This window comes from Chenopodium quinoa, unplaced genomic scaffold (assembly GCF_001683475.1).
Source record: "Chenopodium quinoa cultivar QQ74 unplaced genomic scaffold, ASM168347v1, whole genome shotgun sequence".
Classification (NCBI taxonomy): Eukaryota; Viridiplantae; Streptophyta; class Magnoliopsida; order Caryophyllales; family Amaranthaceae; genus Chenopodium; species Chenopodium quinoa.
This window is the reverse complement of record NW_018745617.1, coordinates 2,750,348-2,773,290: the sequence shown is the minus strand read 5'-3', so window position 1 is coordinate 2,773,290 and position 22,943 is coordinate 2,750,348. Positions and strand designations below refer to the sequence as shown.

General features: G+C 36.1%; 4 protein-coding genes across 4 annotated transcripts; 3 read left to right on the top strand and 1 right to left on the bottom strand.

Moving 5' to 3' along the window:
- Positions 1–531: 531 nt before the first annotated feature.
- Positions 532–2,040, bottom strand: LOC110716681 (zinc finger MYM-type protein 1-like). The gene has a single exon (XM_021895326.1). The coding sequence runs from the start codon at positions 2,038–2,040 to the stop codon at positions 532–534; it is 1,509 nt and encodes a 502-aa protein (XP_021751018.1).
- Positions 2,041–4,069: 2,029 nt separating this feature from the next.
- LOC110716721 lies at positions 4,070–5,836 on the top strand. Its single transcript, XM_021895353.1, has 4 exons — positions 4,070–4,307; positions 4,522–4,598; positions 4,751–4,788; positions 5,388–5,836. The coding sequence occupies exons 1-4, from the start codon at positions 4,293–4,295 to the stop codon at positions 5,606–5,608; spliced, it is 351 nt and encodes a 116-aa protein (XP_021751045.1). The 5' UTR covers positions 4,070–4,292; the 3' UTR covers positions 5,609–5,836.
- A 14,103-nt stretch (positions 5,837–19,939) lies between these two features.
- On the top strand, positions 19,940–21,890 carry LOC110716680. Its single transcript, XM_021895325.1, has 3 exons — positions 19,940–20,877; positions 21,131–21,579; positions 21,694–21,890. The coding sequence occupies exons 1-3, from the start codon at positions 19,940–19,942 to the stop codon at positions 21,888–21,890; spliced, it is 1,584 nt and encodes a 527-aa protein (XP_021751017.1).
- Positions 21,891–21,896: 6 nt separating this feature from the next.
- Positions 21,897–22,298, top strand: LOC110716679. Its single transcript, XM_021895324.1, has one exon. The coding sequence runs from the start codon at positions 21,897–21,899 to the stop codon at positions 22,296–22,298; it is 402 nt and encodes a 133-aa protein (XP_021751016.1).
- Positions 22,299–22,943: the final 645 nt, after the last annotated feature.

Genomic DNA, 22,943 nt, shown 5'->3' with positions numbered 1-22,943 from the left:
TGCCGTTGCAACAGGAAGAATCAACACTAACTTCAAAAGTAAGTAGACTCGATCATGAGTTTCAAACTTTCCCGTCTCAACAAGTTTCGTAGAAAGTTCACTTAGACTTTTCAAATTCCAAAATCTCTCATCATTTCGAACATCAACAATAAAATTTTCAAGTGAATGTTCAAAAAATAATAACTCAGAGCTTGAAAATTCATCGGGATAAAATTTGGCAAGTTGAACTAACTTTCTTTTGTCAAAAGAATGAAATCGATTTGCAGGATTAAAGCAAGACATACACACAAGTAATTCTTTACTTACCTCGGGAAATCGATTTTCAAGTTCTTGTAATTGAAGATCAATGACACTTAGAAAAACTTCAACTCTAAAATGATGAAGATTAGTCACTTGTGGACCTTTACCTCTATACATTCTTCTCCCAGGAACCACATATCGCCCCTCCATGTTTGGAACCTCAATGCCATATTTAGCCATAAAAGAAGTGACTTTTTCCATATGTGAATCCCATCCTTCATCTCTCAATTTTTACAAATTAGTCTTGGTTACATCAACCATGACCATTGCATTTACAATATCTTGATCATGTTTTTGCAATGCCACATTCAACGCATTTGTAATTCCAAATATATCAACCATCAAGTGTGCCACAAACACAAAATCAAATGACATCAACAAGTGTGTAATAGATTGTGCTTTATTCGAATCAAGTGTATCAGATACTTCTGCAATGGAATCAAGTGACAAAACTATTGAAGGATATAAATCAAGCACATTCAAAATGGTTTTAAAGTGAGATCCCCAACGAGTATCACAAGGTCTACATAAGCCACGTTCTTGATTCAAACCAGTTCCCGATTCAATTTCACCCAAAGATAATGCTTCTACAACCCCTTGACGTTGTTTTTCTCGAAGAAATTCTTTCCTCTTAGGTGAACCTCCCACAAAGTTCAAGAGAGGTGCAAGTACATCAACAAAAAGCCAACCACAATCTGAGTTTTTCTTAGCAAGTGCAACTTGTGTCAATTGAAGTTGATGAGCAAAGGAATGAACAAAGTATGCTTGAGAACATTCATTCAAAATTAGAGTTTTAAGGCCATTGATTGAACCTTGCATATTACTTGCCCCATCATAACCTTGACCTCGAACTTGAGAGAAAGTTAAAGAGTGTTCCATGAGTAATGACTCAATAGCAGCTTTGAGAGTCAAAGAACTAGTATCAGGAACATGCACAATACCAAGAAAACGCTCACACACTTCCCCCTTTTTATTAACAAATCTCAAACAAAGTGCCATTTGTTCCTTATCGAAAACATCGGCAGATTCATCAGCAAGAATAGCAAAAAATCCACCATCAAGTTCTTCCAATATTGCTTTAGTTGTTTCTTTAGCACAAGCATTGATTATATCTTTTTGGACACTTGGAGAAGTAAGTTGACAATTACCAGGGGCCATTTTAAAAACAACTTTGGAATACTCAGGATCATGGTTTGAAAGAAGAGTTAATAACGAAAGAAAGTTACCTCTAGACAATGAACTTTCCTTTTCATCATGACCATGAAAAGGCAACCCTTGGAACAATAGCCATTTAATGGTTTCAATTGAAGCTTCTAATCTCTTACGATAGACACTCATGGTTTCCGCTGTTTGTTTTGATAAAGCGGTGGCAATGCTACTCATTTGATTCATGAAAAAGTTCATAGCAATCACAGCATTATTGTGAGCACTCTTGTGTCCACCAACATGCTTTACAATTGTGTCTCTTCTATTCCAACGTCTGAAACCTCCATTAACAAAAGCATCCACTCCCGCTGTGTTACCATCCTTAAATAGATAGCAAATGAAACAAAAGGCAAAATCTTTCTCAACACTATACTCAAGCCATGTTGGCCAAGTATCAAACCAATTAACATTAAATCGACGTTTTTTCGGCCCAAAAAGTGTTTGAGGAAACGCATGATCTTTAGATTGACATGGCTTTCTTTGAATGTATGTTCTCTGCACTAAATCCCTATCATCGGGATGAAAATCACACATCCTTCTTCTTTTCCCGGGGTCTTGTGGAAGATTAATAATATCAAGTGCACTTAACCTTCCTTCACCAATTTGAGCACTAGGATCCGAACCACCTTGGGGAAAAGATTGCCCATCTTCATTTTGAGGGAAATTGTGAGATGGGGAAGAATGTTGTTCACTAGCATGATGTAAAGGAGAACTTGGTTCACTTTCTTGAAAGGGTAAATCATTTTGTGGAGGAGGAGTATCATTTTGTGGAGGAGGAGGATTTAGAGTACGCACTTTTTTAGTAAAAAAACTTGAAATATCTCGAGTTGTTTTTCTTTTCATTCTGAAATTGAAGTTAAATGTTGAATTAGATAAATCATACAAGAAGGTAGGGTTCTCTCAAAGTTATTAAAACTAATAATATTATCAAAAGAACGCTCATTAACCTTAATTTCAATCCATCCTTCAACCCCAAATCTCCAAATTAGCAATCACCATTCTCAATAGCTAATAAGCAAGTTGGACAACTATTATCATTTATCAATTAAACAGAAATAATACTATAAAATAATAGGGCTCAAATGGTCAAATATCGGCCACAACTCACATTCACAAATCACAACATTCAACCTCTAATAAAATCATACAGATAATCAAGTGACGATAATCAAGTCATAAGATTCAAGCTCTAATAAAGTCATACAAATAATCAAGCTCTAATAAAATCAAGAAATTTGACCAAAAAGAAAAAAACAACTCATACAGTAAATTCGTGAATCATGATATACATATAATCTGATAATTTTGATAATTAAACATTTAAGCTGATGATTTGATATAGAATCTAATCAATTTGCAATGTAATTATGTAAATTAAAAGTTTAAAACTAACCTCAAAACAAAATTGAATTCACGGAGTACGGAATGAAGACCTCACACTCACGCCTGAGCAGAGCCTTGCTGCGGTTGCGGGACGCCGGGACAGACGACTGAAGTTGCTGGCGAGGTCGGCGACGGGGTTGCTGGCTAGTGGTTTTGCTGCGGTTGCGGGCAGTGGACTGAACTAAGTCTCACGCTGCCTCTGTTCTCAGTCTTCTCACGCTACGCCTCAACGCCTGACGGAGTGACGGACTGAAGCTAATAGGACGCCGCGACGGTGAGAAGTTGAGAAGGAGCAAGAAAAACGGCCGGTGAGGCGGTGAACGGCGACGGGGTTGCTGGAGTTTGGGGATTTCGATTTAGGTGAGTTTGGGACTTAGGGTTTTAATTTGGGGGAATTGGGGTTCTGACTTATGTTTTCATTCTAAAGCAAAAAAAAAAAAAAAATTGTGAGTAATGGGATTTGAACCCACGTCTCATGAGTGGTAGGATGGGAAAAAACCACTAGGCTGCAAGCTAAATCCTTAATACATAGTGTTTTTTTTTATAAAATAATAGGTGGTCCGCGGACCCACTATGACTACACGTGGGTCTGCCACTGCTGGTGGATGAGAACAAGCCAGGAGGGAAGGTGGTTGGGAGGAAGAGAGAGAAAATGATTTTTTTAAATTAAAAATAATTTTGAAAATAAATATAATAAAAAGTTTTCAAAACATATTTAAATAAATAAATACCCTATTCTTAAGGTTACAAGTCAATTTGGTCTTATAGAATTGAATATTGTCCAAAGCTTGGATTATTCTACAATAATACTAAGGTTGGATTATTAGATTTAAATGGGGCTTAGGTTGCATTATTAAATTGGTAAATTCTGCAAGAATCAATTTTTCCTATTTAATTCAAATTTTCATCTATTTATTAAATTGGTATTCTTTTATAGATGTCGTATAATTATTTATTTGATAAATTGATTTTAATATTAAAAAAGGTGTGTTGATAAAAATAAATGAAAAGAATACAAATTTAATCCTAATTGTCTATATTAATTTGTTTACATAGCAATAATGCAAACATATTTAAAAAATCAATCTTTGAGATTTCTTTTCTTTTTGTGTCGCTTTTCTCCATTAGTTTTAGTTGTATGAGTGCGAAATATTACCGTAGTATATAAAAGGCAAAGTGTAATAAGATATACACACGCGTATTTACTTCGATTCTTCTCTATTTATACCCCTTTTGCCGCATTATTTTTATTTATTATCACTCACCCGCCTCTCTCAGCCCCCTCATCCCTGTTCCCTTTCTTATTCTCTCCAACCATTTTCAATCGTTAATTAGAGAAAATAAAATGAGGTTATACTGTTCTGATGATCTCAAGCGTAAGTTTGCCTGTGCTGTTATGAAATATGGCGATGAAAAAAGTAAGTTTTACCACCTACAACATTATTATTAGATGATTCATATTATATTTTTTTTTATCCATGTTTATAAAAAGTTGATAATGCTAATTTCAATTTCATCCATGAAATTTGATATAGAAAAATATATTTAATTTATTAATTTTGAGATGTGTAGTTTGTGTGTGTGTGTGTTGATTATTAAAAATTCAATTGTGGATATATGGTTGTATTTCAGGTGCTTTCCCTAAACAAATTTGGCTTGAGATGCAAGCTGATGGAATTACTCTGGAGCAAGTTAGAAATCATTTTAAAGTACACTTTTTTTTAAATCTCTCATTTTTTTTTTTTTTTCATATAGCCTGAGATCATTCATCTTATTTATCTCTCTGTATTTTTTTATTGATTAGCTTTTATTTGTACTTAATTAACCAGTTGTTTTCCTTGAATTTTCATGTACCAAACAGAACAACCGAAAAAAGCTACGGGATATTAAAGTATAAAGGTAATCATCACGACATCAAGCATTATTTATGCTACTATATACGTATTACTTCGTAGTTTTATATATTTATTTTATTTATTGTGCTTAACTGTATGTTATTTTATTCGTTAATTTATACGGCTCATACCAGAAGAGTATATGAACATACTGCATAATTTAAATTCATCCTCTTTATTATAGTTGAATTATTAATTTCTTCAATTTTTCAAACATGCACGATAAATTTCAATCACCCTCCTAAAAAATCAATTTAAGAGAAACGATGAAGTTAGTGTAAGAAAAATCTTACGAATTCAGTGTTTTCTCACTTGAATGAGGAAGCCTGTTCATTTCTATACTCCGTTTTTTTGTAAGAATTGGATATGGTACTTGTTATGTTTCTTTTTATTTAATTTTAAATATCATTCTATGTATTTTTATTATTTTTGTGCAAAAGTGATACATTTTTTTTTCTCGAGAATTTTAATAGCTTAAGTAAATTTACATATAAAACAAGTTCTTATAAAAGCAGACAAGTTTATTTATACATTTTAAGTTTAAATAATTGAAACGAATTAATAAAAAATCATCACTTCTAACAATGTGTAACATTATTGAAGAGAGCCCAAGAACTATTTCTATTGAAATAAAAGTGCCAGAAGAAGCCAATAAAAAGGAGCATGCTTATTGGATATTCAATGATCTTGCTGAAGAAAGTTCTAACGCAAAGGGGAAGAATAGGAAGAAATGTATTTTGGATTTAACTTTGAAGCTGAATGTTGGCAGCACTTCTACAATATCACATGAAGAACAGAATTTATCATTAGATCTCTCCCTTTGAAAATTTTTGCCACCGGATTATCATACCTGTCATGGACCTTCTGTTCATGAAGTAGCTTGCATGCTAGATAGCTGAGCATTATAGTTTTATGTCTTTTATCTATATGTTTCATATCTATGTCGTTTTATTTTATGTAAACTTTCAATTATCCTTAGGATTATGCTTATATTGGACTTATTAAGCTCGCTTCAGTTATCCATATATGATATGTGGCTTTGTTATATTTAAGTAACACAAAAGTTTGTGTCTTTTATTGTCAATTATTGTCATTAATAATTATTGTACTTTACTTGCATTGTCATTAATTATTTTACAATAATTGTATTGTATTATACTTGCTTACCTTTGATATGTTAAGTATTGCACTTAATTTTTTAGTTGTTGTTTTAATAATAGAGTAGTGACTTAAAATTTTAATTGTTATTTCACATAAATTTATTTAAGTATGATATAAAACACATGAATTTTATCATGGCTAATTACCTATAAAAAAATTAATTTAAAGGCATGAAATGAGTAGTTAAATTTATTGTGCACATGTTGTAGTCCATATAAAGAAAATTGTTAAATGTACAACAATAACAAAAAAAAAAAAAAAAAAAAAAAGTGGTATGTCGGCGATATAGTACACTAGTTAAAAGCTTATGATTTCATTATAAAACCAGAGCCATTTTCTCTAAGGGTGATTGTTCACATTTATAACATAAAAAACACAAACACTTTGGTTTTGGTTAAACAAAATTAACTAGTCTATTCATCCTAAAATGTAAACATAAAACCTCTTATATTATTTCCTACTTTAGTATAAAATCAATATTGATTTCTTACCTTTTTTTTTTAGGAATTATTGATTTCTTACTTTTTTTGCTTATGTATTTTAGGAAATAAATCTACATAATCAAGTGCAAAAAGGTAAGAAATCAATGCCAAAAAAGAAAAGTTTCTTACCTTTTGCACTTGATTCTGTACCTTTGTTAATTTATTTCCTAAAATACATATGTTGATGTGTACATCCAATCTTTATTTATTTTAGCTAAACTACTCTTTCCACAAAGAATTACTCTTATTAGATAATGGGTGTCAAAATTCTTAGTAGGCCAGGGTGGCTTACATACAAAATCCCACTTTTAACTCTTACTTTATAATTAGAGAATTTTAATAATTGATGGGTTTGGTTAGCCACATGATGGATACCCCTATCACAACAACCATTTTCTTTGGCATGTCATTTTATCTACAAGCAAATGTATCCTCCCCTCTATTACAATCAAATGAGAGTATTCATTAGTTATTAATTAAAATTAATAATTAAAGAGTAATAGATACCATTCATTGATTACTAATTAATAGGAAGTGATTAATAATAATAAATCATTATTTCACAATTATTAGAATTAATAATTACTAATTAGACTTGATTAATTAATAATGACAATAATAATAATAATAATAATAATAATAATAATAATAATAATAATAATAATAATAATAATAATAGCTCACACTGGATGACCCTCGGTGTGAGCTATTGTTACTTAGGGCATGTACCGGAGCTTCTAAACTCTACTTTGCATTGCGTACTTGTTCCCCAAATATTTTTGAGGCGGCTCAGCGCACTTTTGATGGGGCTCTTCGATCTTTTTTGGAGCGTATTGTTACTACTTCAGGACCTGGGTTTGGCGATTGGCAGTGGCGGCTTGCCACCTTACCATTTGTGTTTGGAGGGCTTGGTGTTTATTTTGCAGGTGATGTTCGGCATTATGCTTTCTTGCTTCTTAGTTATAGCCTTCTAGGTTGCAAACAAAGCTTCTACGACATGCTAACATTGTTGGTCTTGGTCGAGCTTTTGAAAATGCTTTGACTTTGTTTAATGACACGGTGGAGTCTGATTTTTAAGTAATCCTAGTGAGGTCGCTACCCAAAACTCATGAAGATATTAGCATATCACGAAGGTTACTGCTTCGGCAGAATCCATCTTTTCATTATCTCCTTGACTATGAGCATTGTGGAAATCTCAGCAAGGAGATCACACGTTTGCTTGGCTTCGGGCCGTTCCTATTTCAGGGTTGGATCAGACTATGAACACAAAGAATTACCGATGTGTGTTATGTTACCGATTGGGTGTTTCATTGTTTTCTGTCTCAACACCGTGCTCTGCTTGTTCGAGAGTTTTTCCAGGAGATTTTGGTGATCATGCGGTGTCGTGTGCTGGATTATGGGTATTAAACATCGACATAATCTTGTTCGGGTACCCTAGTTGATGTTTGTTATCGTTCTGGGATTTCAACAAGGAAAGAGGTAGACATTGGGTTGTCTGAAGGGAATGACGAGGCCCTCGGACTTGCAGATGTGTTACTTTATTTCTAGGATCGTGGTCGCGATGTTTGTGTAGATTTGACAGGATCTTCTCCTTTGACACAATCAGTGCTATCTGACTTTATTACTGGAACGGTTGAGTCTGACATTTTAGGTAATCCTTGTGAGGTCGTTGCCCATAAAATCATGAAGAAATTGACAAATATATATTTCACAAAGGTTACCGCTTCTGCAGAATCCACCTTTTCTTTATCTCCTCGGCAGTTAGCATTGTGGAAGTCGCAGCAGGGTGATCACACCTCTTCTTGGCTTCGGGCAGTCCCTATTTATGGAATGGGTCAGACGATGAATGCTAAGACATACTGATGTGTGCTGTGTTATTGGATGGGTGTTCCATTGTTTTCTATCTTGACACAGTGCTCTACTTGCTCTCGGGTTTTTACTTGGGATGTATTCGGCGACCATGCGGTGTCTTGTGCTGGCATTGTAGGTATTAAACATCGGTACAATGTTTTTCGGGATACATTTGTTGATATTTGCTACAAATCTGGGATTTTAGCAAGAAAGGAGGTTGACATAGGATTATCTAGATGGAATGACGGGGCCCTCAAACCTGCTGATGTGTTACTTTATTCATGGGATCGTGGTCGTGTCGTATGTGTCGACTTCATAAGGTCTTCTCCTTTGACACAAACAGGGGTATCTAACTTTGTTCCGGGATGGGTTGTGGTTGATGCGGCTCATCGAAAGCAGGTTAAGTATGAAGCTCGGTGTCTAGCGATGGGATATGGTTTCATTCCCTTCTCCTTTTCTTCGCTTGAGGATTTAGAGAAGGAGGTTGTTGCGTTGCTGAAGCAGATTTAGAGGTTCTCGACGACGCAAGACATTGGGGCTCGTGCTGCAGCTCATATATTCACTAAGGTAGGCTTTGCTATTGCTAGAGGAGTGGGGGCCCAGATTGTATCTCGGCTTCCCACTAATTTATTATAGGTTGTGCGACTTTTATAATAATAATAATAATAATAATAATAATAATAATAATAATAATATTGCTCCACCTAATATTGCTCGATCTTTGCGTGGTGTTAAGTTGCTTGGTGGTCCCGCTAGTTCCGATTCTGGTTTTAGTGGTGAGCTTGTGATGCAGAGAGTGACCAAGACCATTGCCCTTATGGATAAGGTCGCTATGTTGGATGATCCTCAATGTGAGTTGTTGTTACTTAGGGCATGTACCGGAGTGTCTAAACTCTACTTTGCATTACGTACTTGTCCTCCTAGTACTTTTGAGGCGGCTCAGCGCACTTTCGATGGGGCTCTTCGATCTTCTTTGGAGCGTATTGTTACTATCAAGGCCTAGGTTTGGCGATTGACAGTGGCGGCTTGCCACCTTACCATTTGCGTTCGGAGGGCTTAGTGTTTATTCTCAGGTGATGTTCGTCACTATGTTTTTCTTGCTTCTCGGTTGCAGTCTGCTGGTTTGCAAACACAACTTATACGACATGCTGACATTGTCGGTCTTGGACGAGCCTTTGAGGACGCGTTGGTTCTGTTTAATTGAACAGTGGAGTCTAAAATTTTTGAGTAATCCTAGTGAGGTCGCTGCCCCTAAACTCATGAAGAAATTGGCAGATATATATTTCACAAAGGTTACCGCTTCTGTCGAATCTGCTTATTCTTTGACTCCTCGACAATCAGCATTATGGAAATCACAGCAGGGAGATCACACCTCTGCTTGGCTTCGGGCAGTCCCTATTGCGGGTTTGTGTCAAACGATGAATGCCATTACTTATCGTTGTGTGTTGTGCTACCGGTTGGGTGTTCCATTATTCTCTATCACGACGTCGTGCTCTGCTTGTTCGAGGGTTTTTGCTGGGGATTTTTTTTTGTGATTATGCGGTGTCTTGTGCTGGTATTGTGGGCATTAAACATCGGCATAATGTTGTTCGGGATACCCTTGTTGATGTTTGCTATCGGTCAAGGATTTTAGCTAGAAAGGAGTTGGACATTGGGTTATCTAGAAGGAACGACGGGGTCCTCAGACCTGCAGATGTGTTACTTTATTCTTGGGATCGTGGTCGCGATGTTTGCGTTGACTTGACAAGGTCTTCTCCTTTGACACAGTTTGGGCTATCTGACTTTGTTCCTGGAGGAGTAGTGACTAATGCGGCCAATCGGAAGCAGGTCAAGTACGAATCCAGTTGTCGAGCAATTAGATATGGCTTCCTTCCTTTCTCTTTCTCTTCTCTTGGGGAGTTAGAAAAGGAGGCTATTACATTGCTGAAGCGAATCCAGAAGTTCTCGAAGACTCAAGACATTAGGGCACGTGCTGCAGCTCATATCTTCACTAGGATAGGATTTGCAATAGCTAGAGGAGTGGGGGCCCAGATTGTATCTCGGCTTCCCACTAATTTTTTTGTAGGTTGTATGACTTTGTCTATTTTTGAGATAATAATAATAATAATAATAATAATATAGGGTCGGGTAGTAAGGCTTCCACGTCATTATTCCGACAGCATCTCCGGCGCAGGGTCAGGTCAAGCGACGGCTCCAGCTACCTCGTCTATTTCATGTCTAATTTCTGTCAAATTTTAGGCACTTTTAGTTCAATTCATGCAATTTCGAGGCATCATTTAGGCAAGTTCCGCATCAATTTTCAGGCAGGTTCCACGTCCATATCGCGGCCATTTTCCAAGCGCTAATAGTTTCGGCGAGGGCTTCCATTTTCCAGCGGTTACAATTGTATTTAGGGGCTTTTTTCAGGCATAATTTTAGGTGAAAATCTTGTTTTTTTGGCGCAGTTTCTGGGTGTGTTTTGGTTGTTTTCTTGCGACGGATTTTCAAGGCAGATTGCCTTCGTTTTTTTGTTGTTTTCAGGCATTTTGTATTTGTGTTTTGGGCGAGTTTCAAGCTACTTCCAACACAAGTTTCAAGCGGTATTCTGGGCTGTTTTCTGGTTGGTTTTTTGCCGGCGTTTTGTTCAGTTTCTCGAGGTTTGTCAGCGTTCTTTCAGGAAGCGATGAGGTAAATTTTCTAGTCACGTTTGTGTTAATTTTCAGCCACATTCTTTTGGTGTTTTTTGCGACATTGTGTGTCGGTTTCAGACGTACATTGGGGGTGTTTCATGCGTATTTTTCTGCCATTTATCAAGGATTTCGGGAGTATTTTTAGTCATTTTTTGGTGTAGTTTTGGTTTGGTTGGGTCCTAATTTAACGGAGCAGTAGCACTTTTCTAGTGTATTAGCCTTTATGAAGTTTGCGGTTGTTATGTCTCAGTTTTATAGGTATTTCATGCAGCTGGTTTCTGTTGTAGTTTTTTGCGGTATGTGTAGCTATGTCAGCTGTTGTGGTGAAGTTTCATTGTACCTTTGTGGGTCTTAGTGGTTATCAAGATGGAAGTGGTAATGGCTTTACTAGAAGTTCTCTTTTCAAGCATCTTTGTGATCCTCATTGTTATATAGGCGGGCGGGATATCACTCGACATTCTCATTCTTTTGATTTGGTTGTTTACATAGAGACTAAAGTTAATTTTTTGCGTATGGGGACTTGGTTATATGGAGTTTGCTACAAAATACATATGCATCATACTAAGTGTTGCCATAGCGCGGATGATATTGTGTCACCCCGGATGAAGATGATGGTATTGTTTGTTTTGTGCTTTATGGTTTCTCCAAGTTGCAGGCTCCCTCATCTACAGCTCGGCTGGGACACATGGGTAGATTGGTGCAAAATCATCAATGTGGTTTTGATGTGGCACTTCTTGATTGTTTGTTCTCTAAGGGGTTTCGTACTATGAAGTATATTCCTCCCAAGTGTCGTTTGGGGTTTTTTCAGGTTCTGAAAGGTGCTCTTGATAAGGTGATCTCTAAGCCTGATGACATTTCTAGTTGGGTCTCTTTGTTGTTGTTACCTCTTTGCACCCTTAAAACCTTTCGTCCGCGGAGCAGCTCAGAGTTTAAGTCTTCAATAAAACGTCGACTTCAAGAAGAGAGTTTTTCCCGTGCTATTTGTTCTTGGAGTGCACCAGGTGGTAATTTGCAGTTTGTGATGGATACTTTGGTAGAGGATTCTCTTACTTTCTCAGTGGTTGATGATGAGGACCTTGATTTGGAAGAGCGTAATATCAAGCAATGTTGTAGGAAGTTTTGTGATGGCCATTAAACCGCTTCACTCCGGATACTTTCTTCTTCAGGCGTTGCTCCTTATAATGATGTCACTCTCGTGGATTTATAGTTTAAACACCCTACGTCTCTAGATCCATCCTTGCCTTATATATTTGTTAACCACCTTCATCTCGTTACTACTTCTGTTGTTGTTTTTTATCAGATTAAGAGTTTTCCAAGTGGCACATCATGTGGTAGGGACGGTTTACGTGCTCATATTGCTTGAGTGGTGCTGTTGTGGCTATCTCAGATGATTTAGTTGACCCTATTTCTGTTGTGGTTAATCTCTTTCTATCTGAAAGATGTCCTATGAAACTGAGAGAGTATATTGGTAGTGCTCCTCTTACATCACTTGTCAAGCCTGGTGGTGGTAGTCGTCCTATTGCTGTGGGTACTATTTGGCGACATTTGGTTTTGAAGGTGGGCGCTATTATGGTTGGCCAGTCTTTAGGATGTTACTTTGATGGTATTCAATTTGGTGTAGGGGTTTCTTCAGGTGGAGAGGCAATTCTTCCTGTAGTGAATCAGTTGATCGAGGATCGTGGTTCTGATGGTCTTTCTACATTGTTGTTGGATTTTCAATGCCTTCAATCTTATTAATCGTTCGGTCATGTTACATGTAACACCCTAGAAATTTCTTTCCTTTAAAATACCTGTTTTGCTCTGTTTAAAACTAAAATCTAAGACATTCACTACCATGAAAACGGCTAAGGCAACTATTAAAGACACACAACGGAAGACTATCTGAAAAACATTCAAAACGACTCAACTTAAAAACTCAACCAAAGTAAAACAAAGCCAACCTACAACTTGGAGCCATTGTAGGCCCTTATCAAAACCAAACCAATTAAAAAACCTTTGGGTTAGTCTCACAAACATAATATAGTAAAATAATGGAAGCAATAAACATATCATAAACTTATGAAAACTAGCATGATTCACTCTTCACTCATGCCCATCATGAAAATGCTTCATCACCTGAAAAGCTTCTCTATACTTGTTTCCACTACTCTCAATAAAAATGGGTCATCATAGGGCCAAGGTAAAGACAAGACCAACAAACACAAAATCTGCAAAGATGAGTATATAAGCGTATTTAAACACACTAACATGCTTTCACATATCAATACACAGCTTACCTTGTTGCGCCTATTTACAAGCACACAACATACAATAATACTTATCAACTAAGTAACTAGATAGTTTATTTATATTGATTACGCATCGACCGGGTTTCCCCCTAACCTGCCCAAATAAAGGGGTACTAACACGGGAGCTAACCGTGCCAGTATAAAAGAACCACTCATAAGTGGCGGAATTCGCACATAATAATAAAAAGAAAATACAACGTCTTATACTCTCAGTAGAAATTACAATAAAATATATAGTCACATAACTCCCTCCATATGTTCATACTCAAGGTATATACGTTCCAAGAGTTTTGGTACATAATCTCTTCCACTTTACGTTATTTATATATTATAAGACTTGGTGATGACTCTCAAACCATAATCATAATAATTATTCAAACAATCAAACATACCAATTTAATTCTTGAATAATTAGTGAACACATAATATTTAATGTTGAACCCTTTTTAAATCTACCTCGATGTCAAAGACACCTTAGACGCATAATGCGCCACAAATCCTATCCCTTGGTGTTGAAAACACCTTAAGTGCAATAAGTCACCAAAATATAATTTATTCCTCGTATTCAAAGACACTTAAATAGCTCTTTCCTCATGCTTAAAGTATCAATAAAAATTATATGAATCATCATAAAATTTCTTTTTAATATTTTAAACCAAATTAAACATTTATTTTAATTAAACATGCTCTCTATCATACCAGTAATAAAAGTGTGTTTCATATATAACATGCCAAAATAACTATTTCCATTCAATAATCCATCATAAATAAATCATGTTTCATAATTCAATCACTAATATAAACCAAATCACAATTTCCAATCATAATCTAGCATGATAGTACTTGGGATTAATTAATACAGCCTAGCATGTTATTACATCATCAAAAATATGCTAAGTATGAGAATGTAAATAGAATACAATCTTAAAATCGCCACAACTAATAGAAATCACTCACTTCAAAGTCTCCTACAATCCAAAATCATAATATGGCATTAAAATCTACTCGATCTACACAAATTTCTAGCAACATATACTTTTATTAAACCACTCATAATTTAATTAAAACAAGATGAAAATTAATTTAAAACCTTATACTTTAATCCCAATTAATGGGTAGTCAAAATTCCTTCAAGAAAGTTAATTTTTAGCTTACTAACTAAAATTCTAGCAATATTAATTCATGAAGACTTGATGTAATTATACTTTAAAACCCTAAAATTAAAGGTTTAAACCCCCTAAATCATATTCCTTCAATAATCAACTATTTATAAATCTGGGTTTCAAAATTGGGGCTTTTTAATTAAATTCAAAATCTGAAAACTATTTCACATCATACTTAAAATCAATCATCATAAAACCATCACAAAACTCATGATTCATAATAATATCTAGGATTAAACAACAGAAAAATAAAAATAATAATTTTTTTTTGAAAGGGAGGCCGAACAGCAGCAGCCACCATAGCACGTCTGGTGTAGGGCATATTTCAAGCATCCTACACTTAAGCCCCAGTGTTATCATACACTTAAGCATGATTGCGTCCAAAGGAAAGGAAGCTTGCGTAAAAGAGTCACCAACAAGTTTTAGGAACTTGTAAACTGTTCACATGGTGAAGGTTACGACCCTTAACGATCCATGAGATCGCTAAATCCAATAGTTCTGGAACCATGACTGGATGTTCGGGAATGAAGGTACAAATCCAACCTAGAGATTGAAACTGCCCTAATAATAGGCTTCTACTTTATTCTTCTCGTATTTATGTACTCTTTCTGACTATCTAACATACAATCAATAGGTTAACCCTAAATCTGTTTATCTATATTGGTTGAATATTAATGCATAAACAAATCTATTATTGGAGATCACTTGAAATATAATTATATTAACCCTAAACAAGATTCTTAATTATCTTATTAAGAGTGATTACAAATACAAATTCCCTTTAAACATGCATAAGAGGCGTGATCAAGCAATAATAACAATAATATAATATCAAGAAACAACATATAGCAATCATTATCATATTAATATGAATAAAGCATAATAATATTAGCAAGATCCTAGGCATGATACTAACAAGATTAATAACAAAACTTAGCATGTCACTAAACATAAAAGATCAAATCATAAACCCTAAAATGATACTATCATGATATTAGAAAAGAAATATGAAGCATCTTAAACATACATAATATCATAAATATTAGTTAACCCTGAATATGATACTAGGAAGCAATAAAAACATCCTAACATGATACTAGGAATAATCTAAGCAATGATTTCCTATATCAAAAAATCAATAAAGTAATTAAATTACTTACTTGGATGCCTCTTATATCTTTCTAATAACAAAATACACACGTTAGTAACTTCAAGGAAAATATTAAATCAAACAATCAAATTAAATAATTGAAATAGGGATTTGGGACCAAACCCTCAGAAATTATCAACCTTTAACGTCTAGGGCAAAGGCAACTTTGAACTTAGCTAGGTGTGTCTAGAACTAATGAATGTGGAATTTTTTTAGAGGGAAAGTTTAGAAAAATAATAGAGAGAAAGAAAGCTTCTAGCTTTTAGAGAGAGAGATGATTGGGAATAATGATTGTGAATGAATGAAAACAAGGAGATACGTCCCCTATTTATAGAAAAAATAGTCTAAAATAAAATCAACTCATGTTCGGAATAAAATACCCCCTGTTGCCAACGACAGGAGTTAGCGCCAGATGATAGGTTCAGTGCCAAGTGACAGCTATCAGCGCCAGGTGATAGTCGTTAGCGCCAGGCGACAACCTTGTCGTCTTTCACTAAGTTAGAATTAAAACACGCTTTCCATATGGAATCCTTTTCTTAATACAATTAAGCACCTAATTCTGCGTTGATCAGAATTAAATCATGTTTGTGAAAAATCACACATTTTTTAAAAATAAAACTCTTTAAAATATAATTAATAATCCCAATCTCATTAGAATTTAAAAGAACCTTGTAGATAAAATCAATCCTAATAACTTTAGTAATAATAATTAAAAGGCCCTCATCTAGATCATTGGGAAACATATAAAACCATTTTGGGCCAATTTAATTTAATCCATAACTTCCTCATTATTCATCGGAATTGGGCTTATAATATATCGTTGGAAAGCTCTTTTCGAGCCCATTCCAACTACACTGTTATTGGACCCTTCTCTTGGACCAAATTAAATTGGACTGGCTTTTTAAATAAATAGAGTTTGAAAAGAAATATTTTCAAAAACAGACAGAGAGATATTTTAATAAAAACATCCACATCACTAGACTATTCACACTTTCACTTCGTTTGATAATTAAATGATGTGAAAGTTATTCATCATTGGGTTTGGTTTTGGGGAGACACATTTGGGTGTCTACATAAGCCCCCACTTTGACTAAGTTTAGAAGAACGCAAGTTTCGAAAAACAAAAGTCAAAGTAACGATAGGGATGGAGAATGATTCAGAATGTTATTAAATCTTAAATCATTCTTGTAACGCCAATACCTGCAAACTAGCATTAGTTAAACAGATAAAAGAGTTAAAAATGCGTATCTTACACCGTAGAGCACACGTTTCTAAAGTAACCAATTTTGTTATTGTATTTTGTTGTGACGACCTCCTCAAGCTAGGGGATATCGCCTGAAGACTGCTCTGCTTGTAGCTGCCTTCAATTTCTATTATTTTGTGACCATCTTCCACATCTTAAGGAACACCATCGAAGATTGCTCTGCTTGTAGCGATCTTATGTCGTTTTCTGACCATCTTCCACATCCTAGGGAATACGATCAAAGATAACTCCGGTTATAGTCACCTCCCGTCTTATAACAACCTTCCACATCCTAGGGAGCATCGTTGAAGATAGCTGCTTGCAGCTATCATCAATTTCATAATGACAATCTTCCACGTCTTAGGGAACATCGTTTATCAATGCTACTACATCTCGAGCTATTTCCTTGAATCATGGCAACAACCTTCACAATCATAGCGAATGTTGTCGAAGACTGCCCATCTCGTGCTACCTTCTCAAATATAGGTGAAAACCTCCTCAATATTAGCGAACGTCGTCGAAGACCACCCCTCTCGTGCCATCTTCTCAAAACTGGGTGACAACCTTCTCAATCTTAGCGAACGTCGTTGAAGACCTTCCATCTCGTGCCATCTTCTTAAATCCATATGATAATTTCCACTATCTTAGCGAAAGCTATCAAAAATTGCTTCATCTCGAATCGTTATTTTCTCAAATCAAATAAAAACCTCCCCAATCATAGTGAAAGCTATCTAAGGTTGTTTTATCTCGAACCATCCTTCTCAAATCCAAGCAAGAGACTCTTTTAATCTTAAAGCCTCCAGTTGAAATCTTCTTCATCTTGAATCTTCAAATCTTCTTGTCCTTACTTTTAGGAGTAATCGACCTTTCTAGCTTTGGGAAGAACCTTATCTTAAGATTCTTCGATCTTCAAGTCAATCTTTGCAGAAATCTCCATCCTAGGAATCTTTTGTGATTACAATCAATCAGTACTCAAATAAGTTTTCAAATTTGCTTAATTAATATGCAATCGATAATTTGATCTTCATCAGGCCGATCATCAATCAAGAACATAATCGGGAAGACTACTAATCAAAGGTGTCAAAAGCTGTTCATTAATTGACAATCTTTGCTTTTCTCTCTCTAGCGGGTGCTTCTATCTCTAACCCTCTGCAATGGCGAGGAAACGAGCGAACAAGGAGTCGTCTAGAGTGCGAGAAAGCCATGAGAAACCTGAAATTCGTGAAGGATTTGATCTTACGAATCCAATGGCTACAGTTTCGAAGACAAAATCGAGAATGAATGGAGAGGGTATTCCGCAATTGAACTTTGATGATGCTGATGAATTGGAGAATTTCATCCTTTCACCTACTCAATCTATTCAAGAATTGATTCAAGGATCTAGGCAGAAGTCTCAGCTAAATGAATGGTTGAATGTGATTGCTCCTTCAAGTGGTACTGTTCGATTGGAGGAAAACAGAGCATCTGCAACAGAGGTAAGCAGTTTGAAGCCTAGATTGCAATTACCTGTTGATGATGTTACTGATGAACTTGAATATTGGAAATTGGGGGTTGTTGCTTATGTTTTGGGGAATAATCCATTTCTATCTGCTTTTCTCGGTTTTTGTAAGAGGATTTGGGGTGATAAGAATGTTGATAAAGTAATTCCTCTTAAAAAGGGGGTTTTCTTGATACGACTTTTGAATGTGGAAACTAGAGATAAGGCCTTGAGTGTGTTGCATGTTATGTTCGATAGAAGACCTGTCTTTCTGAAACAATGGGTAGATGGCATGGAATTTAATGTCTCTGAATTTTCGAGAATTCCAGTATGGGTTCAATTTCCTAACCTTTCTTTGATGTATTGGGGAAAATCTTGTTTAGAAAAGATAGTTGGATTAATTGGTACGCCAATTAAGGCAGATTCGGCTACTTAATTGAAGGATAGGGTTGCCTATGCTAGATACTTGGTGGAAGTTGAATTGAATGAGGAGTTTGTTGAATCAGTGGAGTTTATTACTGAATCTGGGGAGATTTTTAATCAGAAAGCAATTTTTGAATGGAAACCCAGCAAATGTGATATTTGTAAGAAAATTGGGCATATGAGCAAAGATTGCAAGGTGGTGAAGAAAGTGTGGCAACCTAAGCAGATTCAAGCTCAGAATGTGAAGCAGCAGGATGCTCAGGTTGAGAATGATAGTAAGAATGATGATGGAAGTGAGGGGGTTGAGAATGGTGAGTGGCAGTCTACTCATGAGAAGCATAGAAGTAAGAGTTCTGGAGAGAAAGTGGTTTGTCCTGTTCCTGTCAGGAATTCTTTTGCAAATTTACATATGGATGATAAAATGCAGTTTGGGGATGTGAATGAACTAGGGACTGGGATCTTGGGTGTTACTCCTGGGAAGGGAGTAGTTTTAGACCCAGATCATGGATAGTGTTCTGATTTGGAATGTTAGGGTCTTAAATAGCCCTGAGAAGCAGAAGGAAATTGGTAATTTTCTTTTGCAGAATAAGATTGGGTTATGTTGTTTGCTGGAGACTAAAATAAAAGTGGGGAATTTTCCTGGTATTCATAATAGCATGTTTCAAGGATGGTGTTTAGCCACTAATTTTAATAAGGTGAAAGGGGGAAGGATTTTAGTGGCCTGGTTACCTAGTTTCTTTCATGTAAATGTTGCACTTACTGAGAGGCAGTTGATGTATTTAACTGTTAGGAATTTGACAGGAAGGGTGTCTTTTGCCTTCACAGTTGTTTATGGCATGAATGATGGGAAAGAAAGAGAGGAGCTTTGGGAAGGTATTAAAGGAATTCATGATAGTATGGTGGGGCCTTGGGTTATTTCTGGTGATTTCAATTGTCCTCTCAATTTTTAGGACATATTGGGCAGAAGTATCACTCAGGGGGAGGTGATTCATTTTAGAGATTGTGTTCAGTATTGTGGCTTAAGTAACTTGAATAAGATGGGAGCTACTTTCACTTGGAATAACAAGTAGTTGAATGAAGATAGGGTTTATAGCAGAATTGATAGAACCTGGATTAATGAAGATTGGGGTATGCAGTTCTCTGACTCTTATGTTCACTATATGCCTGAGCTTTGGTTTGATCACTGTCTAGCAGTGATAAGACTAATGAATCAAAAGACTCAGAATAGGAAGTCTTTTAGGTTCTTGAATGGGTGGGCTGATCATGATTGGGGAGATTCAGGAGCAATTGCAGAAGTGTCCCACTAATGAGATTCTAAGAAGTTCTGAAGCTGTGAAGTTAAGAGAATTATGTGATGTGAAAAAGCATTATTTTTCTGAGCTCAGACAGAGGGAAAAGATTAACTGGCTGCAAGTGGGGGATGATAATACTGCCTTTTTACACAGAAGTATTAAGCTGAAAGCTTTTAAAAAAAAGATAGTAGCTGAGAAGAATGAGATGGGAGAGGTGTGTGATAATCCAGAAAGTATTGTTAAAGGCTTTGTGGATTATTACAAAAGACTATTGGGAACTGATGTTGGGGATAGGGTAGCAGTTAATGTTGATGTGGTTAAAAAAGGGTGTATGCTTACAGAGGAGGAAGTAAAGATTATTGAACTTCCCTTTACCAAGAATGAGATTAAAGCAGCTTTATTTTCAATCCCTGAGGATAAAGCTCCAGGTCCTGATGGGTATTCTAGTTGCTTCTTCAAGAAAGCTTGGGGGATAGTTGGGCAGGAGTTTTCTGCAGCAGTATTGGATTTCTTTGAGAATGGCAAGTTGCTTAAAGAAGTTAATTGTACTACTCTTTCCTTGATCCCCAAGATTGAGCAGCTTGAGTCAGTGATTGATTTTAGACCCATTGCATGTTGCAATGTGGTTTATAAGTGCATTACTAAACTCCTGTGCTTGAGGTTAAAGGTGGTCCTTCCTGATCTTATTTCTCAGTCTCAAACTGGGTTTGTGGAAAACAGACAGATCATTCATAATATTAGTATAATTCAGGACTTGGTGTCTCATTATGGTAGGAAAAATGCTCCTAGTAGTTGTCTATTGAAAGTTGATATCAAGAAAGCTTATGATTCAGTCAAATGGGAGTTTCTTGAGGAAATGCTTATAGCTTTTGGCTTCCCTGGAAAGTTTGTCAAGTTAGTTATGACTTGTGTTTCTTCTGCTGCTTTTTTCTTTGAATATTAATGGGGGTCTGGAAGGTTTTTTTCAAGGTAAAAGGGGTTTGAGACAAGGGGACCCTATGTCTCCTTTGCTATTTGTGTTGTGTATGGAGTATTTATCCAGACTACTGATGTGTGTGGGTGATTATAGGAGGTTCCAGTTTCATTCAAAGTGTTGAAAATTCAAGCTAAATCATCTAGTTTTTACAGATGACCTGATCTTGTTTAGAAAGGGTGATAAACAGTCTGTCTCTTTGCTTTTGAGAAGTTTAGCTACTTTTGCTGCTTCTTTAGGATTGGTTGCTAATAGTGGTAAATCTAATCTTTATTGCTGCAACATTAGTCCTGCTGTGAAGAAAGAGTTAATTGAGGAATCTGGGTTTAAAGAAGATTTTCTGCCTTTTAAGTATCTTGGAGTTAGTGTTAGCTTCAAGAAATTGAATAAGACAGACTGTCAATGTCTTATTGATAAAATTACAGCTAGGATTAAATCTTTGGGGTCTAGAACTCTCTCTTATGCAGGAAGAGCTCAGCTGGTTAACTTTGTCTTGATAACTCAGCTGGATGGGATTGTCTCAGTCTGCAGAAACTTTCTTTGGGATGGGAAGGCTGTTTCTAATAGGGTTCCTCCCATTGCTTGGGATTTTGTGTGTAGAAGTAAGAAGCAAGGTGGGCTTGGTATCCATGATTGTTATCTTTGGAATCTGGCAGCCTTGGGGAAGCATATATAGAATATTGCTAGTAAACAGGACAGTCCTTGGGTAAAATGGATCAATCACTTGTATATTAAAGAGAGAAGTTGGAAAAGGGTTACTTGTTCTAATTCTGCTAGTTGGAGCTGGAAGCAGTTTTGGAAGCTGAAGGAAAAGTTCAAAGCTGGATATTCTGGAAGCAAGTGGTTAGCTACTAGAAAAGATTACATAGTTGCTAGTGGTTATAATTGGTTGAAAGAAGAGCGGCAAAATGTGCCTTGGTGTAATTGGGTTTGAAATAGAATGAATATTCCAAGACACAGCTTCACTAGTTGGATGATTGTGTGGAGAAGAATCAGAGTCAGAGCAAGATTGGCTAGATTAGGCATTATTGATGCTTCAGATTGTCCTTTGTGTGGACTGTTTGATGAAACAGTTGAGCATTTGTTCTTTGAGTGTCAGTACACTAAGGAATGCTGCAGGATCATTGACAAGCTGACTGGGTATAATTGTGACCCAAGTACTCTGGAGAGTTGTAATGACAAGTTGAAAACTATTACAGGAAGATTTAGAAGACAAGTGATTCAGAGCTGCTATGCTGGGTTGTTGTATTCTATTTGGCAGCAGAGGAACAAGGCTGGAGGATCTCTGTCTACAAAGTCCTCAGCATGTGATGAAGAAGCTGCTGTGGGATATCTATCATAGAATTAGTGTGGTAATGCCTAAGAAAACGAGTAAGAGAAATAGGGAGTGGTCTAGATGCTTAATCAGTTAGCTGTTGCTGCTGGAGTCTTGTTGTCCCTGGTTGTATTTTGTTGTAGTTTTGCTTGTTTTTTAGTTCTACAGTGTGTTGCAGTTTTTGGTTTTCTGCTGTGCACACGCTGATACGTGATATCGCAAGGATTTTGCTCTGTCGCCAAGCGACAGGCATTAGCGCCTGGCGACAAGCTTGTCGTCTGGTGCTGATGTCGGGGTTTTCAAAATAAAACCCCTTCTTCCTCATTTTATTGTTGTTTGTTGCTCAGTTTCACTCCGATCCTTGAACTTGGTCGTTTTCTTTCAACCAAATCCGCTCAAATCTTTTATAAACTAAAGCTCTTCATCTCTAATTTACCAATCCATGTAAGTTTTTCTCAAACTCCTCTTATCTTGGAAGAATTTCATGCATTTATATTCGCGATTTTTCCCAAAATCCGAGAATATTATTGCGCGATTGTTCTTTGGAAGTGATAGCTTCCCATGCCTTGAAATTCTGTCAAAAACCCTATCCTTCAAGATCTTACCGAGTCCAAGTTAATTTTTGTAGAGATCTTTCATCTTGGGAAATACGCAATTATGACCAATTACTAT

What these genes read in the sequence shown, in the direction of transcription:
- LOC110716721 (XM_021895353.1), top strand. An exon ending in AAGTTAGAAATCATTTTAAA is followed by an intron (nt 4,599 to 4,750) that starts GTACACTTTTTT and finishes TGTACCAAACAG; the next exon opens with AACAACCGAAAAAAGCTACG. An exon ending in CGGGATATTAAAGTATAAAG is followed by an intron (nt 4,789 to 5,387) that starts GTAATCATCACG and finishes ACATTATTGAAG; the next exon opens with AGAGCCCAAGAACTATTTCT.
- LOC110716680 (XM_021895325.1), top strand. Translation starts at nt 19,940, where the DNA reads ATGGGTGGGCTGATCATGATTGGGGAGATTCAGGAGCAATTGCAGAAG. An exon ending in TTCCCTGGAAAGTTTGTCAA is followed by an intron (nt 20,878 to 21,130) that starts GTTAGTTATGAC and finishes GATCTTGTTTAG; the next exon opens with AAAGGGTGATAAACAGTCTG. An exon ending in TAAGAAGCAAGGTGGGCTTG is followed by an intron (nt 21,580 to 21,693) that starts GTATCCATGATT and finishes TGTATATTAAAG; the next exon opens with AGAGAAGTTGGAAAAGGGTT.
- LOC110716681 (XM_021895326.1), bottom strand. Translation starts at nt 2,040, where the DNA reads ATGTGTGATTTTCATCCCGATGATAGGGATTTAGTGCAGAGAACATAC.
- LOC110716679 (XM_021895324.1), top strand. Translation starts at nt 21,897, where the DNA reads ATGAATATTCCAAGACACAGCTTCACTAGTTGGATGATTGTGTGGAGA.